Source organism: Aspergillus steynii, assembly GCF_002849105.1.
Source record: "Aspergillus steynii IBT 23096 chromosome Unknown P170scaffold_1, whole genome shotgun sequence".
In the NCBI taxonomy this organism is placed as follows: domain Eukaryota; kingdom Fungi; phylum Ascomycota; class Eurotiomycetes; order Eurotiales; family Aspergillaceae; genus Aspergillus; species Aspergillus steynii.
In genome coordinates this window covers 211,994-225,119 of record NW_020194398.1, presented here as the reverse complement: position 1 = coordinate 225,119, position 13,126 = coordinate 211,994, and the positions used below count along the sequence as shown (strand labels likewise).

At 52.2% G+C, this 13,126-nt stretch overlaps 9 protein-coding genes across 9 annotated transcripts; 5 read left to right on the top strand and 4 right to left on the bottom strand.

Moving 5' to 3' along the window:
• Positions 1-3: 3 nt before the first annotated feature.
• On the top strand, positions 4-1,698 carry P170DRAFT_396239 (uncharacterized protein; the record flags this gene model as incomplete). Its single annotated transcript, XM_024846107.1, has 4 exons — positions 4-341; positions 400-524; positions 579-1,475; positions 1,527-1,698. Exons 1-4 carry the CDS (start codon positions 246-248, stop codon positions 1,696-1,698), a joined length of 1,290 nt encoding a protein of 429 aa, XP_024708975.1. The 5' UTR covers positions 4-245.
• Positions 1,699-2,511: 813 nt separating this feature from the next.
• On the top strand, positions 2,512-3,486 carry P170DRAFT_343529 (putative D-3-phosphoglycerate dehydrogenase; the record flags this gene model as incomplete). Its single annotated transcript, XM_024843408.1, has 1 exon — positions 2,512-3,486. The coding sequence occupies one exon, from the start codon at positions 2,512-2,514 to the stop codon at positions 3,484-3,486; it is 975 nt and encodes a 324-aa protein (XP_024708974.1).
• A 66-nt stretch (positions 3,487-3,552) lies between these two features.
• Positions 3,553-4,544, bottom strand: P170DRAFT_347374 (SMP-30/gluconolactonase/LRE family protein; the record flags this gene model as incomplete). The annotated part of the gene is made up of 2 exons (XM_024843626.1): positions 3,553-4,179; positions 4,239-4,544. 2 exons carry the CDS (start codon positions 4,542-4,544, stop codon positions 3,553-3,555), a joined length of 933 nt encoding a protein of 310 aa, XP_024708973.1.
• A 323-nt stretch (positions 4,545-4,867) lies between these two features.
• Positions 4,868-6,727, top strand: P170DRAFT_469162 (putative transporter; the record flags this gene model as incomplete). The annotated part of the gene is made up of 5 exons (XM_024852599.1): positions 4,868-4,991; positions 5,052-5,191; positions 5,268-5,453; positions 5,509-6,510; positions 6,566-6,727. The coding sequence occupies 5 exons, from the start codon at positions 4,868-4,870 to the stop codon at positions 6,725-6,727; spliced, it is 1,614 nt and encodes a 537-aa protein (XP_024708972.1).
• A 116-nt stretch (positions 6,728-6,843) lies between these two features.
• P170DRAFT_396236 (Dabb family protein) lies at positions 6,844-7,346 on the bottom strand (the record flags this gene model as incomplete). Its single annotated transcript, XM_024846106.1, has 3 exons — positions 7,313-7,346; positions 7,020-7,248; positions 6,844-6,958 (listed from the first exon to the last, which is right to left on the bottom strand). The coding sequence occupies exons 1-3, from the start codon at positions 7,329-7,331 to the stop codon at positions 6,844-6,846; spliced, it is 363 nt and encodes a 120-aa protein (XP_024708971.1). The 5' UTR covers positions 7,332-7,346.
• Positions 7,347-7,526: 180 nt separating this feature from the next.
• On the bottom strand, positions 7,527-8,173 carry P170DRAFT_431495 (PaaI family thioesterase). Its single transcript, XM_024848051.1, has one exon. It carries the CDS (start codon positions 8,070-8,072, stop codon positions 7,623-7,625), a length of 450 nt encoding a protein of 149 aa, XP_024708970.1. The 5' UTR covers positions 8,073-8,173; the 3' UTR covers positions 7,527-7,622.
• Positions 8,174-8,592: 419 nt separating this feature from the next.
• Positions 8,593-9,402, bottom strand: P170DRAFT_469159 (SDR family NAD(P)-dependent oxidoreductase; the record flags this gene model as incomplete). The annotated part of the gene is made up of 1 exon (XM_024852598.1): positions 8,593-9,402. One exon carries the CDS (start codon positions 9,400-9,402, stop codon positions 8,593-8,595), a length of 810 nt encoding a protein of 269 aa, XP_024708969.1.
• Positions 9,403-9,660: 258 nt separating this feature from the next.
• On the top strand, positions 9,661-11,663 carry P170DRAFT_396231 (dihydroxy-acid dehydratase; the record flags this gene model as incomplete). The annotated part of the gene is made up of 3 exons (XM_024846105.1): positions 9,661-10,069; positions 10,137-10,348; positions 10,401-11,663. The coding sequence occupies 3 exons, from the start codon at positions 9,661-9,663 to the stop codon at positions 11,589-11,591; spliced, it is 1,812 nt and encodes a 603-aa protein (XP_024708968.1). The 3' UTR covers positions 11,592-11,663.
• Positions 11,664-12,263: 600 nt separating this feature from the next.
• On the top strand, positions 12,264-13,109 carry P170DRAFT_1749 (uncharacterized protein). The gene has a single exon (XM_024842631.1). It carries the CDS (start codon positions 12,439-12,441, stop codon positions 12,880-12,882), a length of 444 nt encoding a protein of 147 aa, XP_024708967.1. The 5' UTR covers positions 12,264-12,438; the 3' UTR covers positions 12,883-13,109.
• The last annotated feature ends 17 nt before the right edge of the window (positions 13,110-13,126 follow it).

The following is a 13,126-nucleotide window of genomic DNA, read 5'->3' as shown; positions in this document are numbered from 1 at the left end:
AATCATTGGCATGGCAGCCGATCAGGCCATCCACCGAGCTAGCAACTCGGCTAAAATCCACCTCGGAATACCTCCGGCACATCGCACCATCTGCTGGATGGCCATCGGAAATTCTCCCCGGTCATCTTGCCGGCGGACTAGCTAGGTACACATAGTGCCCCTCACATAGCGCCCCTGCCTCTCTTCCTCACTTTCTCTGCTGGGATGAGTATTTCCGTTCGATAATTGCGGTCGGAGATCCGAAAATGGAACCAGACCGTCCGACTGCCCCTGTATCACCCAAATCTCCTGTCCGACGGAGGCCCCAGGCATGCCAGAGGTGTCGCAAACGCAAGCAAAAGGTCTTGGCCGATGACCCACAGTTGGAGTATCGGAGGCTAACAGCAGGACTGTCAACAGTGCGACCGACTCTTACCAGCATGCACGGCCTGTGTCGAGGCTGCGATCCCATGCAGTGCTCGCAGCGTACCTCTAGAACCCAGCACGGAAGAAGGAAGTGGCCTTTCCCATGCTGCAATACCAAAGTAAGCGATTGCTGTGACAAACTAGAGCCTGTACTAAAACCATTGGTAAATCAGCTATGTTGAGTCGCTGAAGAGAAAGTCGGATGAGCTCGATGGCCAGATTCGACGGCTTCGCTCACGCCTGGGTGGCGACACGTCTGTTGAAACAACTCATTCGCCTACTCAACACATAGATCCTACGCGACCGACCGACGTTTCTGATCAAACACCGATGTCCGATCATACTGAGAGGTCCGTCCAGGTTGCCATGGGTGAGATTGGATTCCTGTCTCGCAATGCTATGGCTGAGCCACGGGACGAAACTCGGGCATTCCCCCAAGAGGTGGCCATGAAAAGCATGGTTCATGCTGCCCTGGCAGTCCCAGGCACAGCCTCGCCATTTTATTCACGGGCTACTCACCATCGACTGTCCTTCAAGTCGATAGTGGACCGCGCTGATATGCTGACCCAGGATACTGCAACACCGTATGTGGACATTTTCCTAGAACATCTAGGGGCTGTCTTTCTTCACATTGATTTGAAAGAGACAAAGGAGCAGTTCTTTGCGTTCTTTGAGAAGCCTGCCGAAGGATCTTCTGATGATGCCTCCGCGACTTCCGTTTCCACCTACAGATATTTTCATGCCTACATGATAGTGGCTATTGGAATGATGCTTTCTCCTGACCATGGTATTCACCTGCTTGCAAGTAGCTTCCACGATATGGCGCGGGAAAAGCTTCCTCTTATCATGGAAACCTGTGACAATCTTACGACACTTCATTGTATGTTATTGTTAGTTCACTATTCGATGCTCAGCCCTATTGGAGGGTCCACCTGGCATCTGCTCGGGCTAGCAATGAATAAATCTATCTTGCTCAGGCTCCATAAAGAACCCAGTCCAGACTCCGGCATGTCTGCTAAAGAGATAAGCCGCAGGAGAAATCTGTTTTGGAGCATCTACACGATCGATCGGTTGGTTACCCCGTAAACTACTTTATATAGACGAGGTTAACCGTCATGCAGAATCCTGGGCTGCGTGATGGACCGGCCCTTTAGTATTCAGGACGATGATATATCTCTCAAGGTAAGCTACTCGTGCGAAATAGTTAGCATCTCTGCTGAAAAAGGCCAAGTCTCCGAGCATCAACGCCAATCCCGATCATGCATTTGGCGGCTACGTAGTTATGCACGCTAGACTGATGTCGTGCATGCGCAACTCTCCGTGTCAACGACCGGTGTTCTATTACGCTAATATATGTCATTGGCGACACACTCTCGCGTCCTCCAAAGGGTCCCCACCTTCGAGCTCTATTCCGTTCATCTGCGTCAAACAGCTCACATGTAGGGCATTAATCCAGCTTGTCAAGATTAATGGCTTTAGGAACTCTCGGGACAGTGTGATGGGAGATAGTCAAACGATTCAACACGATACAATCTCAACCTGTCAAGAATACATCAACGAACAGTATCGTCGCTCTGAGCAAGGGGTATTTTCTGGGTCTTTTATTGAGAGTCTCGACATCTTTTCCGCAGGTGTAACTGGAATCTTGCTCCCAATGACATCGTTGTTGCCAGCGCCTTCGCTAGATCCTAACCTCGTTAGCAAGTGCACGGCCTTGCTAACCATACTTGCCGAGCGGTTTACATCCCTTAAATTGCTCTGCAGAGTACTTTGGGCTCTGTCGAATGTTGCTTCACAAGGCTGGGTAGACGAGTCTGTGAGTGAATCCAGTCCCACTAGTTTCGGCCAGCTTTGACTCTATATGACCTCCAGATACTCGAAGAATTGCCCGAAATCATCCCCGATGGAATACATACGATGATTGTGGAATTTCTCCGACAGGCCCGCGCACGTCCGTAACTCAGTCATTCCTCGGACGTCCGTCGGACAGGTTCCGGGCTGCGATTATATATTGGAATTGTCCAGTTTGATTTAAAACCTACTTTGATGGGTATATCTTTTCTATCTCAGTACTATCGACTGTCTTTATTCAAACAAAAAAGGATCATGGCGCCCGGAATTATCGAAATCCCTTCTTCGGCTGGCCAATCGACCACTAGCTCCAAGCCTACCGTCTATGCACTTGACACATTTCATCCCACAGCTATAGCGCACGCTGAAACACTTTTCAAAATCATTCATCCCCATGACGAGGAGTTCAAAAACTGGAGGCAAAATGCCAGAGCTCTGCTAGTGCGAGGCTCATACGTCACGGCCGATGATATCGCCAGCTGCCCGAATTTAGTCGCCATCGGCAAGCAAGGCGTGGGTATTGATAAGATCGACCAGGAAGCTTGCGCAAAGCGAAACATTAAAGTCCTAAACACACCTGGGGCCAACGCTCGCGACGTTGCTGAGCTCGTCGTTGCACTTGCCCTATCCGTTGCACGAGGCATCCGATCGATCACCACCCGTCAGATGGTGAAGCCTGTGCCGAAAGAGACCTGTAATGGGCTGACTTTGTATCGAAGAACAGTGGGGATTATCGGTATGGGGAACATTGGAAAGACCGTGGCGGAGATCTTCCGGGGCGGATTTGATGCCGAAATCGTGGCTTACGATGCTTATATGCCGGATGATGCCTGGTCGCATATTCCCCACACCAGAGCTAAGAACATCGACGAAGTTCTTGCCAGGGCCGATATTCTTTCTTTGCACGTCCCACTCACCGAGGAAACGCGGGGTATGATCTCTTACCCGCAGCTTCGGAGCATGAAGCCCGACGCCATTGTGATCAACGCTGCTCGAGGAGGGATTGTCAACGAGGAAGATCTGACGAGAGTATTGTCGGAGGGTCACCTTTGGGGCGCAGGTCTCGACTGTCATGAGCAGGAACCACCAAGCCATGAGAGGTATGGCGCATTGTGGGGGAACCTGAATGTTATCAGCACGCCGCACATCGGAGCGGCAACCACGCGCGCCCAAGTCGCCAGCGCCACGGCGGCCGTGGACAACCTGTATCAGTATTTAGCTAAGCTGTGAGCTTTTTATGAACAACTATGTTTCTGGAGGACGAGCTCCGAAGTGTATATTCTTTCACGTTCCAAGTCAATTTGCCTTTGTCGCACGGGATCGAGGAACGCCTTCACAGTGCCAACGGACAAACTGCACGTTTCCCTTGATACTGTCTGTAATAAAGAGTGTCTTATGATCGGGACCCCCAAAGGTACAATTTGTCAAGTTCTTTCCTCCCTCCGGCGCAGTTACAATCCGCGCTTTCGGAACCCCATCCGCATCCACAACAAACACAGACCCAAGACTGGGATGACAGATAAAAACATTCCCCTCCTCATCCACCGCCAGTCCATCTGGTCCCGCATTTCCAAAAGACTGGAAGAACAACCCAGCTTTTGTGGTGGTGCCATCTTCATGCAGCGGCAGTCTCCAGACCGCATTGGACCGGGTCATGGCCACGTACAGGAATCGCTCGTCGGGGGACAAGGCTAGGCCATTGGGTGAGATACCGTTCGAGACCAGACAGTCGAGTTTACCCGTAGGCGAGAGCCGGTACACGCAACCAGTCTGGTCCGTTAGACCGGTCTGACCTTGGTCGGTGAAGTAAATGTCGTTCGTGGACGAGACAATCAGGTCATTGGGTCCTTTGAAGCGTTCGAGGTTGCGGCGCGTGAGAAGAGGCGATATCTCATTCGTGGACGGATCGAACAGCAAAATTCCCTATTTCATCCTTTAGATTGCGCTCGATACGAAGCGCCTGATGAGGAATAATGGCTTACCTGCTTGTAATCTGCTACTACGAGACATCCATCTCCTCGCACGACGAGTCCGTTAGGTTCGCCGTCCCAGCGTACGCATTCCGTCACCTCCTTGTCGGGGTTCACCTTGAGGATCCTTCCATATGGTACGTCGACCAGGTAGAGATCCCCGTTCGAGACATAGGTCGGTCCCTCGAGGAAAATGTCGGCCATCGGCGTGGCGGATCCGCCGCGCCATTCGGTGGGCTGGCCAGTGCATCGGATCGAGTCGGGGATGCGGATATAGGTTTCCGTTTGAATGACGGGAGGGACAGGGTAGAAATTCATTGGTCACGATCCTGATTTGTGTGGAAAGAAGGACTCGAGTCTGGGCACGCAAGGAGCGGTCAGTCTATCTCCATTGCTGGGGGAGCCATGTTATACCCCGTGGGAGAGCCGGATATTTTCCGATGGAGGAGCGACTCCGCGGAGAGAAACGAGTTACCCCAGTGCAAGACGGTGGGTCATGCACTAGATGGCCTGTGCATCCCTGTGCCTCTCTGGGGTATTATTTTCCTATAACAATATCCCTTGCAACGGAGGACCATGGGGATGGGATTGCTTCGGCAGAACAGCCTCCCCACGCTCGTCTATTATCACGAACTCACACCATGGGTCTCATCACAGATGCCAGAAAGGCGATGAAAGATGCACCGGAGGGAACTTTCAATGCCTACGTGTTGATGTGTACCTGCGTCTTTGCCTTGTCTGGAGTGTCGAAAGGATTTGACGAAGGTGAGCAGGCTTCATTATGAGATGCATCCTTGTTTGTCAACTGATTGAGATCTTCTCTAGGAAATATCGCATCCCTGGTCACACAATCCCGGTTCAAAAGCACTTTCGGAGTCGACTCGCAGTCTGAGGAAGAATATTCCGATACAAAAGGATGGTTGGTATCGATCGCCACGGCAGGGGCGGTCTTTGGGTGCTTAGGCGTGAGTTAAGCTCTCTTGGCTTGGATTCTTGGGAAAGTGAAAAAGGCTTATCCTGACGACGGTGTCAACTGAATAGTCTTCCCCTATCAATGATCGACTCGGTCGACTTTGGACCCTTCGCCTCGTGACTCTGGTCTATATCGCTGGAATTCTCGGTCAAGGTCTGTCCAATGGGAATCTATCTGGTTTCTACGCATCCAGATTTATTGCAGGACTGGGAATTGGGCCATTGACGATTGTGCCACCCATTTACATTGCGGAGGTATGATCCTTTTGTACCAATGAGTTCAATTTTCCATGCTGACGGTGTTGTCTAGATCTCCCCCAAGTCCATCCGTGGTCTTCTCATGTGTCTCTACGCAGCCTGTCAGCAGCTAGGCGTTGTGCTGGGGTTCTTCATCAACTATGGGGTAACCAAACGTTATCCTGGCATTGACAAACAGTGGATGCTGCCCACGCTGCTTCAACTCGTCCCGGCCATTATCTGGAGCTTGGGCACCTTCTTGTGTCCGGAGTCTCCGCGGTGGCTGTTGTACAAAGGGAAGCGAGAACAGGCCATATCCACTGTCTCCAGACTCCGATACTTGCCCTGTGATCACTCCGTCGTTCTTGCCGAGTTGGCCGGGATGGACCGACAGATTGAACACGAAATCGAAGCCGTCAGTGACGCTCGCCTCTGGGATCTACTCAAAGAAACCTTTGTCCCGATTGAGAACCGTCGTCGCTTCGCTTTGATCTTCTTCGCCACTCTTTTCTCCCAATGGTCTGGTGCCAATGCTATCACTCAATATTCCCCAACCATCTTCGGCTATTTGGGAATTCAAGGCGACGAAGCCAAGTTCCTTGCGACAGGCATATACGGCATTGTGAAATTCGTCAGCACCTTGGCCTTTGCCTTGTTTATCGTCGACTTCATCGGCCGACGTCGATCTCTGATCACTGGAATCTGTTTGCAACTCACAACGTTGATCTTCGTCGGTGCGTATCTCGGCGTGACCAGCCATATGACTACCGACGAGGTTCGCGATCTGCCCAGCGCCTCGCGCACCTCGACGGCCGCCATCGTGGCCATCTTCCTGCACGCTGTGGCCTGGAGTATTGGATGGTTCAGTATCCCGTACCTCATCAGCTCCGAGGTCTTCCCGATCCGCATCCGTTCATTGAACGTCTCCATCTCCATGGCGTTCCACTGGGGATTCTACTTCGGGTGTTCGCGCGCCATGCCGAGTCTCTTGTCTGCCACCCATAAGTGGGGTGCGTTTGTATTCTTTAGCTGTATCTGTTTGATCTCGCTAGTCTATGTGTTTTTCGCGATGCCGGTTTGTTCTTTCTCGCGCTTCCCAGGGTTAAGTTCTGCATGCTAACTTACGATAGGATACTACCGGGCGGTCGATTGAGGAGCTGGATCAGCTGTTCCAGCGGCCTTGGTATACGGTTTACAAGGTGGCCTACCCGACGCGAGATGAAGTTCAGGTGAGAACCGTCGATGAGAAGGCAGTTATTGATGGGAAGGCCGAGTATGTGGAGCGGGTGTAGGGTTTGAGAGGGTAAATCGTGTTATCAACGCAGTCTCCCATGTTAGGTGAAGCATTTTGGACAAGTCGGTCAAGTAGAATGGTATCATATATTGGAATTTGTCTGTCTAGTTCTTTTCATACCAGCCTTCCTATGCCCGGAAACGAGCATAACTCTTCGTCCTCTGGATCCACCTCAAAATCGAACCTCACCAGATCCTCCTTGTACGGAAACATGTATGTACTCGTCACCCTGTCCATAGAAACGGAAGTCAGAACCCGGCATACGAAAGATGCGATCGGACGAAACCCACCGGTGATGCTCATCACTAGCCTGATACTCCGCCAGCGCCTGGCGATTCTCGTGGTAGCTCACCAGGGCGATCTCAAAGCCTTTGCTTTTCTCGATCGGGTCGGTAATCGAAGGGCCGCCGACGATGAGACGGCCATTCTTGACGCAGGGTAGATTCTTCAGGGTTTTGAGCTCTGAGACGAAAGTCTGCTTGTGCTCTGGGGTTACTTCGGGGCGGAATTTGAAGAGGACTATATAGTGTGGTCAGACAAGATCCTTCTGTTGTCGAGGGAGGGGGGATCTCCAATTACGTACCGATGTGCACTACTGTCATGATGAGAGGTGTGTGTGGGAGTAGGGAGTGGGGAGTAATCTGGGGTGAGTGTAAATATATTTTGTTATAGTCAAGTCGAGTGGAAGTCTAAGGGTCTTATACTTGGAGTCAATGTGTGCTGCCGCCAATAGGAAGTCTCCCGTGTCTTCGGCAGCGGATGGGCGCCGCTCCTCGGACGGAGTTGGTCCGGTTCTATACCAACTTGATTTACAAGGGACTCGCTCTCAAACTATATTTTCAATGATTCTGTATACACACACAACATATCCGCCGCATAAGCCCCGCCAACAATCACCGCACAATATACTTGGTATGCGATCCCTGCGCCACGACCGCCAACTCGCCATTCTCCTTCCTCTTCGAAATCACAACAGTAGTGAAGCCCAGCGTACGGCCCACGCGACTCGTCCGGCCCTCGATTTCCAGCTCCTCGCCTTCCTTAGCGGTGCTCACGTACGAGATATGCATGTCTGTGCTCAGCCCCGTCGACTGCAGCCCGTGGGTAGCGATCGCTAGCCCGCCGGCCCAGTCCAGCACACACGCCGAGAAGGTGCCGTGCAGCGTGCCCTTGGAATTGATCTGTTTCTTGTTCACGCGTATCGTCGCGCGGATCACCCCCGTCTCGGCCGCGTAGATGACGGCCTCGTCAAGCAGGAAGGCGTAGATGGGGCTGTTGTTCTGGATGCGCGTGCGCACGCCCTGCACGTGAGCTAGGATGTCTTCGGGGGGCGCCGTGGTCATGGTGGAATAGAATTGAGAGGGTAGAATTGGAGGCTGGTTTGTGCGGGGTTGGCAACACAGCGTTGTTCGTGTGAAGAGGATTGGGTGGAAGTGAATTGAATGGAGTTGGTTGGAGTAAGTCAAATCAGCGGTGCGGCGACGCCTTTATTAATCCGCTTCGGGGCATCTCCGCAGTGCGGGTGGAGTCCGTCTTTCGGAGTAAACAGGAGTATCACCCGTCAGGTATGTTCGATTGGAGGAAGCCCTACTCAACAGTCCAAAATTGGTCCTCTTTTTTGAGGACATAGATATCAATCTGCAAGTAACAGGCAGGCACACCTAGATGACTTGTAGTAAATAAGCCCAAACCCGGGACCGAAGGGGACCTCGCGCAATCCAACCCCGATATATATTGTGTAAATCAATTAAATCATCCTATGCTTACACCTATTCATCCAAACTATTATGGCATGTACTGCAATGTCATTCATTCGTTGGACAACAATCTTAACATAGATCTCTATTCTACTATCAAAAGAAATCAAACTCTCCCTGTCGAAGAAGTGATGCCTCCATCGACCACAATCTCCTGCCCCGTGATGTATCGCGATTCATTCGCGGCCAGAAACAACGCCGTATGCGCCACGTCCCAAGCATCGCCCATGCGTCCTGTCGGCACCTGCGCATCTCGCATCTCCATGTACGCCTGTTCGTCTCCCCCCGGCGCGTACCTCGTCGCAAGCGCCTTCGTATACGGCGTGGCAATCAACCCCGGCACGACCGTATTCAACCGCACTCCTTTCCCGGCATACACCACGGCAGTCGCCTTGGTGAACTGCATAATGGCCGCCTTGGTTGCCGAGTACGCCACCTGAGGCTTTCCAATGTATCGCAAACCCGCAATGCTGGCGATGTTCACGACGGCGCCGCCCGTCTCTTGCCGCTCCATGATGGACAGAACGGCATGGCATGTCAGGTAGACACTTTTCAGGTTGATGTCCATCTGTGAATCCCAAGTCTCTTCTGACATGGTGGCCGGGCAGCCGGGTTCGGATCGCCCGACGTTGTTGACGAGGATGTCGATGCGGCCGTGTCGCGCCATGCAGCTGTCCACGAGTCCCTGCACCGATGCGGCGCTCGTCACGTCTGTCTCTTGCACGTCGCATATCCCTCCTTCGTTCTGGATCCGAGCTTGGGTTCGAGTAGCCGACGCCAGGGACCGGTTGCCGCCGTATATGATTGCGCCTTGTCGTGCGAAGAGCGTCGCGATGGCGGCGCCGATGCCCCAGCCTTCGTCGCTGGTTTGGCCGAGGCCGGTAATCAGGACGACTTTGTTTTGGAGGTCGAGCATGTTGTGAGGGGGATGTTTGAGAGAATGATTACCTCGAAGAAGGTGGAATGATGCTCTGGACCTGAGTTATTTAGGGCTCAGGACTTCGGATGTTTCCGAAGAGCGGGCGCGGAGCTTCCGCAACTCGCGGACCGCTGCCGTCTCACTCTATAGCCCGAGGTTATTTGGTCTATAAACCGAGTGATTTAATGCACACCCCAGGCCCTAGTCTCTTTGGTCTTTCTTCGATATTCAGACTCTCAAGACGAACCTCAAGCCATGTCAGAGCCAGGCCAACCCCCGGATTATGATCTGTCTAACCCCATCACCTCGACTACCGGTTTCCGACAAGGCCTCACAGCCTACGGAGACGCTCACTTCTCCCTATTTTTAAGGAAAGTGTTTATCAAGGCGCTCGGATACTCCGAAGATGCGCTGTCCCGTCCGATCATCGGGATAATCAACACGGGCTCGGGGTTCAACCCTTGCCACGGCAATGCCGCCCAATTGATGGAGGCGGCAAAGCGCGGTGTCATGCTGAACGGTGGCATTGCTATTGATTTTCCCACGATTAGTCTACATGAGGGATTCTCTCACCCCACGAGCATGTTCCTACGAAATCTGATGAGCATGGACACGGAGGAAATGATTAGAGCGCAGCCGGTCGATGCTTGTATCATGATTGGTGGTATGTCCTTCTGTTTTTGATATGCAATCAGCTGTCGAAGACATTGAGCTGACATGGGCAACTACAGGATGTGACAAGACTGTCCCCGCCCAAATCATGGGAGGCATTTCGGCCAACAAGCCTGTTCTTCCGTTGTTGACTGGGCCTATGATGCCGGGCAGCCATCGGGGCAAGCGAATCGGCGCTTGCACTGACTGTCGGAACAACTGGGCCTCCTACAGAGCTGGGACCATTGATATGGAGGAGATTATGGCTGTAAACGAGGAATTGGCTCCAACTGTGAGTGTTGTCTAGTTTTGCGATCTCGCATCCTGCTGACAGGCCCTAACAGATCGGGACCTGTGGAGTCATGGGCACAGCAAGTACCATGGCGTGCATCACGGCCGCGCTCGGCCTCATTCCTTTGAATGGAGCTTCTGCACCGGCTGTCTCTGCAACCAGGCTGCGAGTCGCCGAACAAACCGGCGCCAACGCCGTTGCAGCTGCAGAGAAGCAAAGGGTCCCGCAGAATGTACTATCCAAGGAGTCCTTCTACAACGCAGCCATTGTTCTCCAAGCGATTGGGGGCTCCACCAATGCAATGGTTCATCTCATGGCCATCATTAATCGTCATCCGGACATCAAAGGCAGCGTGACCTTGAAAACGCTCGATGACATCGGACGAACCACCCCTCTCCTTGTGGACTTGAAACCCAGCGGCGATAACTACATGATTGATTTCCATAATGCGGGAGGGATGCTCTGCCTCTTGCACCAGTTGAAGCCGTTACTCTATCTTTCTGCACGAACAATTACCGGGGAAACACTAGGCGAGCTGCTTGATCGCAACCGTTTCCGAGATTTTACGTACTCACGCACCATAATTCGTCCACTTTCAGACCCGCTGTATCCGCGTTCATCTCTCGCAGTGTTATATGGCAACATAGCGCCCAATGGCGCGGTAATGAAGGCCTCCGCGTCGAAAGATAAGCACCTCCTTCAACATACCGGCCCAGCCGTGGTGTTTGAAAACTCAAAAGATCTCGCTCTGCGCCTTGACGATCCGAAACTTGAAGTAACGGCGGAGTCGGTTCTCGTGCTCAAGGGCATCGGTCCCATTGGGAATCCCGGTATGCCCGAGGCAGGGATGATTCCAATCCCACGAAAACTAGCCGCACAGGGGGTAACGGATATGTTGCGGATCTCTGATGGTCGGATGTCAGGGACTGCCGGTGGCACTATTGTCTTGCATATCTCGCCTGAATCGGCAATCCCGGATTCGCCCTTTGGGGTTGTTCAGTCCGGGGATATGATTGTGTGCGATGTAGAAAGTCGGAAGTTGGAGTTGCAGATATCCGAGGAGGAGCTGAAGGCTCGTATAGCTGCGAGGAAACTGAAACTGTCGAGCACTGGTGCCCGTGAGGATCCGTCGCCGTGGGTTCAGAGACAGACTCGACGAGGCTATCGCGGTCTCTATGAACGGACCGTGAACCAGGCACATGAGGGGGCTGATTTCAGTTTTCTCACTGCTACTGGTGATTAACTTGAACGCTTGCCCTTATTATTGTCCATTCTTGTGTGCATTCAAAGTACCCAAAGCCGAATGTTAAGCCTACCATTTGTGCTGAGTCTGTAGCGGGGAGGGGGAAGGAAGGAAGCCAAAATTCAATGCAAAAAGCGACAAGAAACGGTCCAATAGACTAATGCGCAAACCCTAGTCTAGCTTGGTTGCCATGGATTTGATACTTGCGGTAGTGGCAACATCGATTTACACTAATCAACCCAGGATCATCGGTCACTTAACCCTAGTGGGCGACACACGTATCAGAACCCACCGAACGTGCAGGGCGAAGGGTTGAACGGGTTTGTTTCCTGGGCTGATATTAATTGCAGCCAAGGATCGGAGCTTGGATGGTGTCGAGCAACCTGGGGAAATCTTTGTTCGCCGAGCCAGAGCGGCATGTTAATATAAAATGTGGACTACTACCCATTGCAGACCGTTCCAGGCACTAGAATGAGACCTTTCCATTTTGAATTAAGGCTTAATAAAGAATCCTACTAAGAGCTATCTGTCACTGTTTCTGAGTGATGATAAGGCCTGTTGGTGTCACGCTTCTTTTCGCCAGTCTGGCCCAGATGGCTTCTATGTGAGCGGAAGCCCTATGTCCCAGTCTTTTCTCGACGCAAAAGAGCAATCTGATAATTAGCCTCACAGGGCACCTACTGCCGGGGGACAATACCACTGGGTTTCAGAGTTCGCACTTCGACGCTGTCAAAAGTTCCTAAGTTATACTACTGGTCTGCATCGCTATCGCCATACAGGTCATCTGCAAGAAACTTACTGACGAGCCCCGGAATAACGAAGGCTGGCTGTGTGCGACTGGCTGGGAATGTGCCATTGCTTCCATTGCGTTTCTGGGCGGCACGATCATCCAAGGACTGGCTGTTCTCACTATCCCGACTACGTCTTCGAGCTCATCAACATCGGTTCAACCGTGGCTCTCAACGCCTTAATCACACTCACTATCGGATCGTTGCTCAACTCTTACATTGTCATCGTTGCCTGTGTCGCCTGGAGGAGGATTTCAGGGGAGCCTCTTCCCCCTCGTCATTGGTCTTTGGGTCGATGGGGACCTTCTGATCAATCTTGGAGCGCTGGCCTTTCTTATCCCGGAATTCGTCTTTGTCATGTTCCCTCTCACTTCCTCGGTGACGCCGGAATCGATGAACTGGAGTTTGCTCATGTATGGCGGGATGTTGATCTTTTCGATTGCCTACTACTTCCTCTACGGACGAAAAACGTATGTTCCGCCGGTTGCATTGGTGAAGCGTGAGGCTTGACGTTGCTTCCTTGGGGTCTATGAGTTGTCCTTCATCGGAGATGACCATGACTGGATATGAAATCGCAGCATGGCACACGTGCTTATTGCACGTCTCTGGTGTACTATTCTATAAATATCCATACCATTTAATACCCCATTGTGTCCGCCTCGTCCTACGTCATACCCCCAAGTACTATATAGTTCAGATTATCTCGATCCCTAAATGCCCCCACGCAACGCTAACAACAATCCAACT

Excerpts from the sequence above, each read along its gene's own strand:
- P170DRAFT_1749 (XM_024842631.1), top strand. The coding sequence starts at position 12,439 with ATGTGCCATTGCTTCCATTGCGTTTCTGGGCGGCACGATCATCCAAGG.
- P170DRAFT_431495 (XM_024848051.1), bottom strand. The coding sequence starts at position 8,072 with ATGACCACGGCGCCCCCCGAAGACATCCTAGCTCACGTGCAGGGCGTG.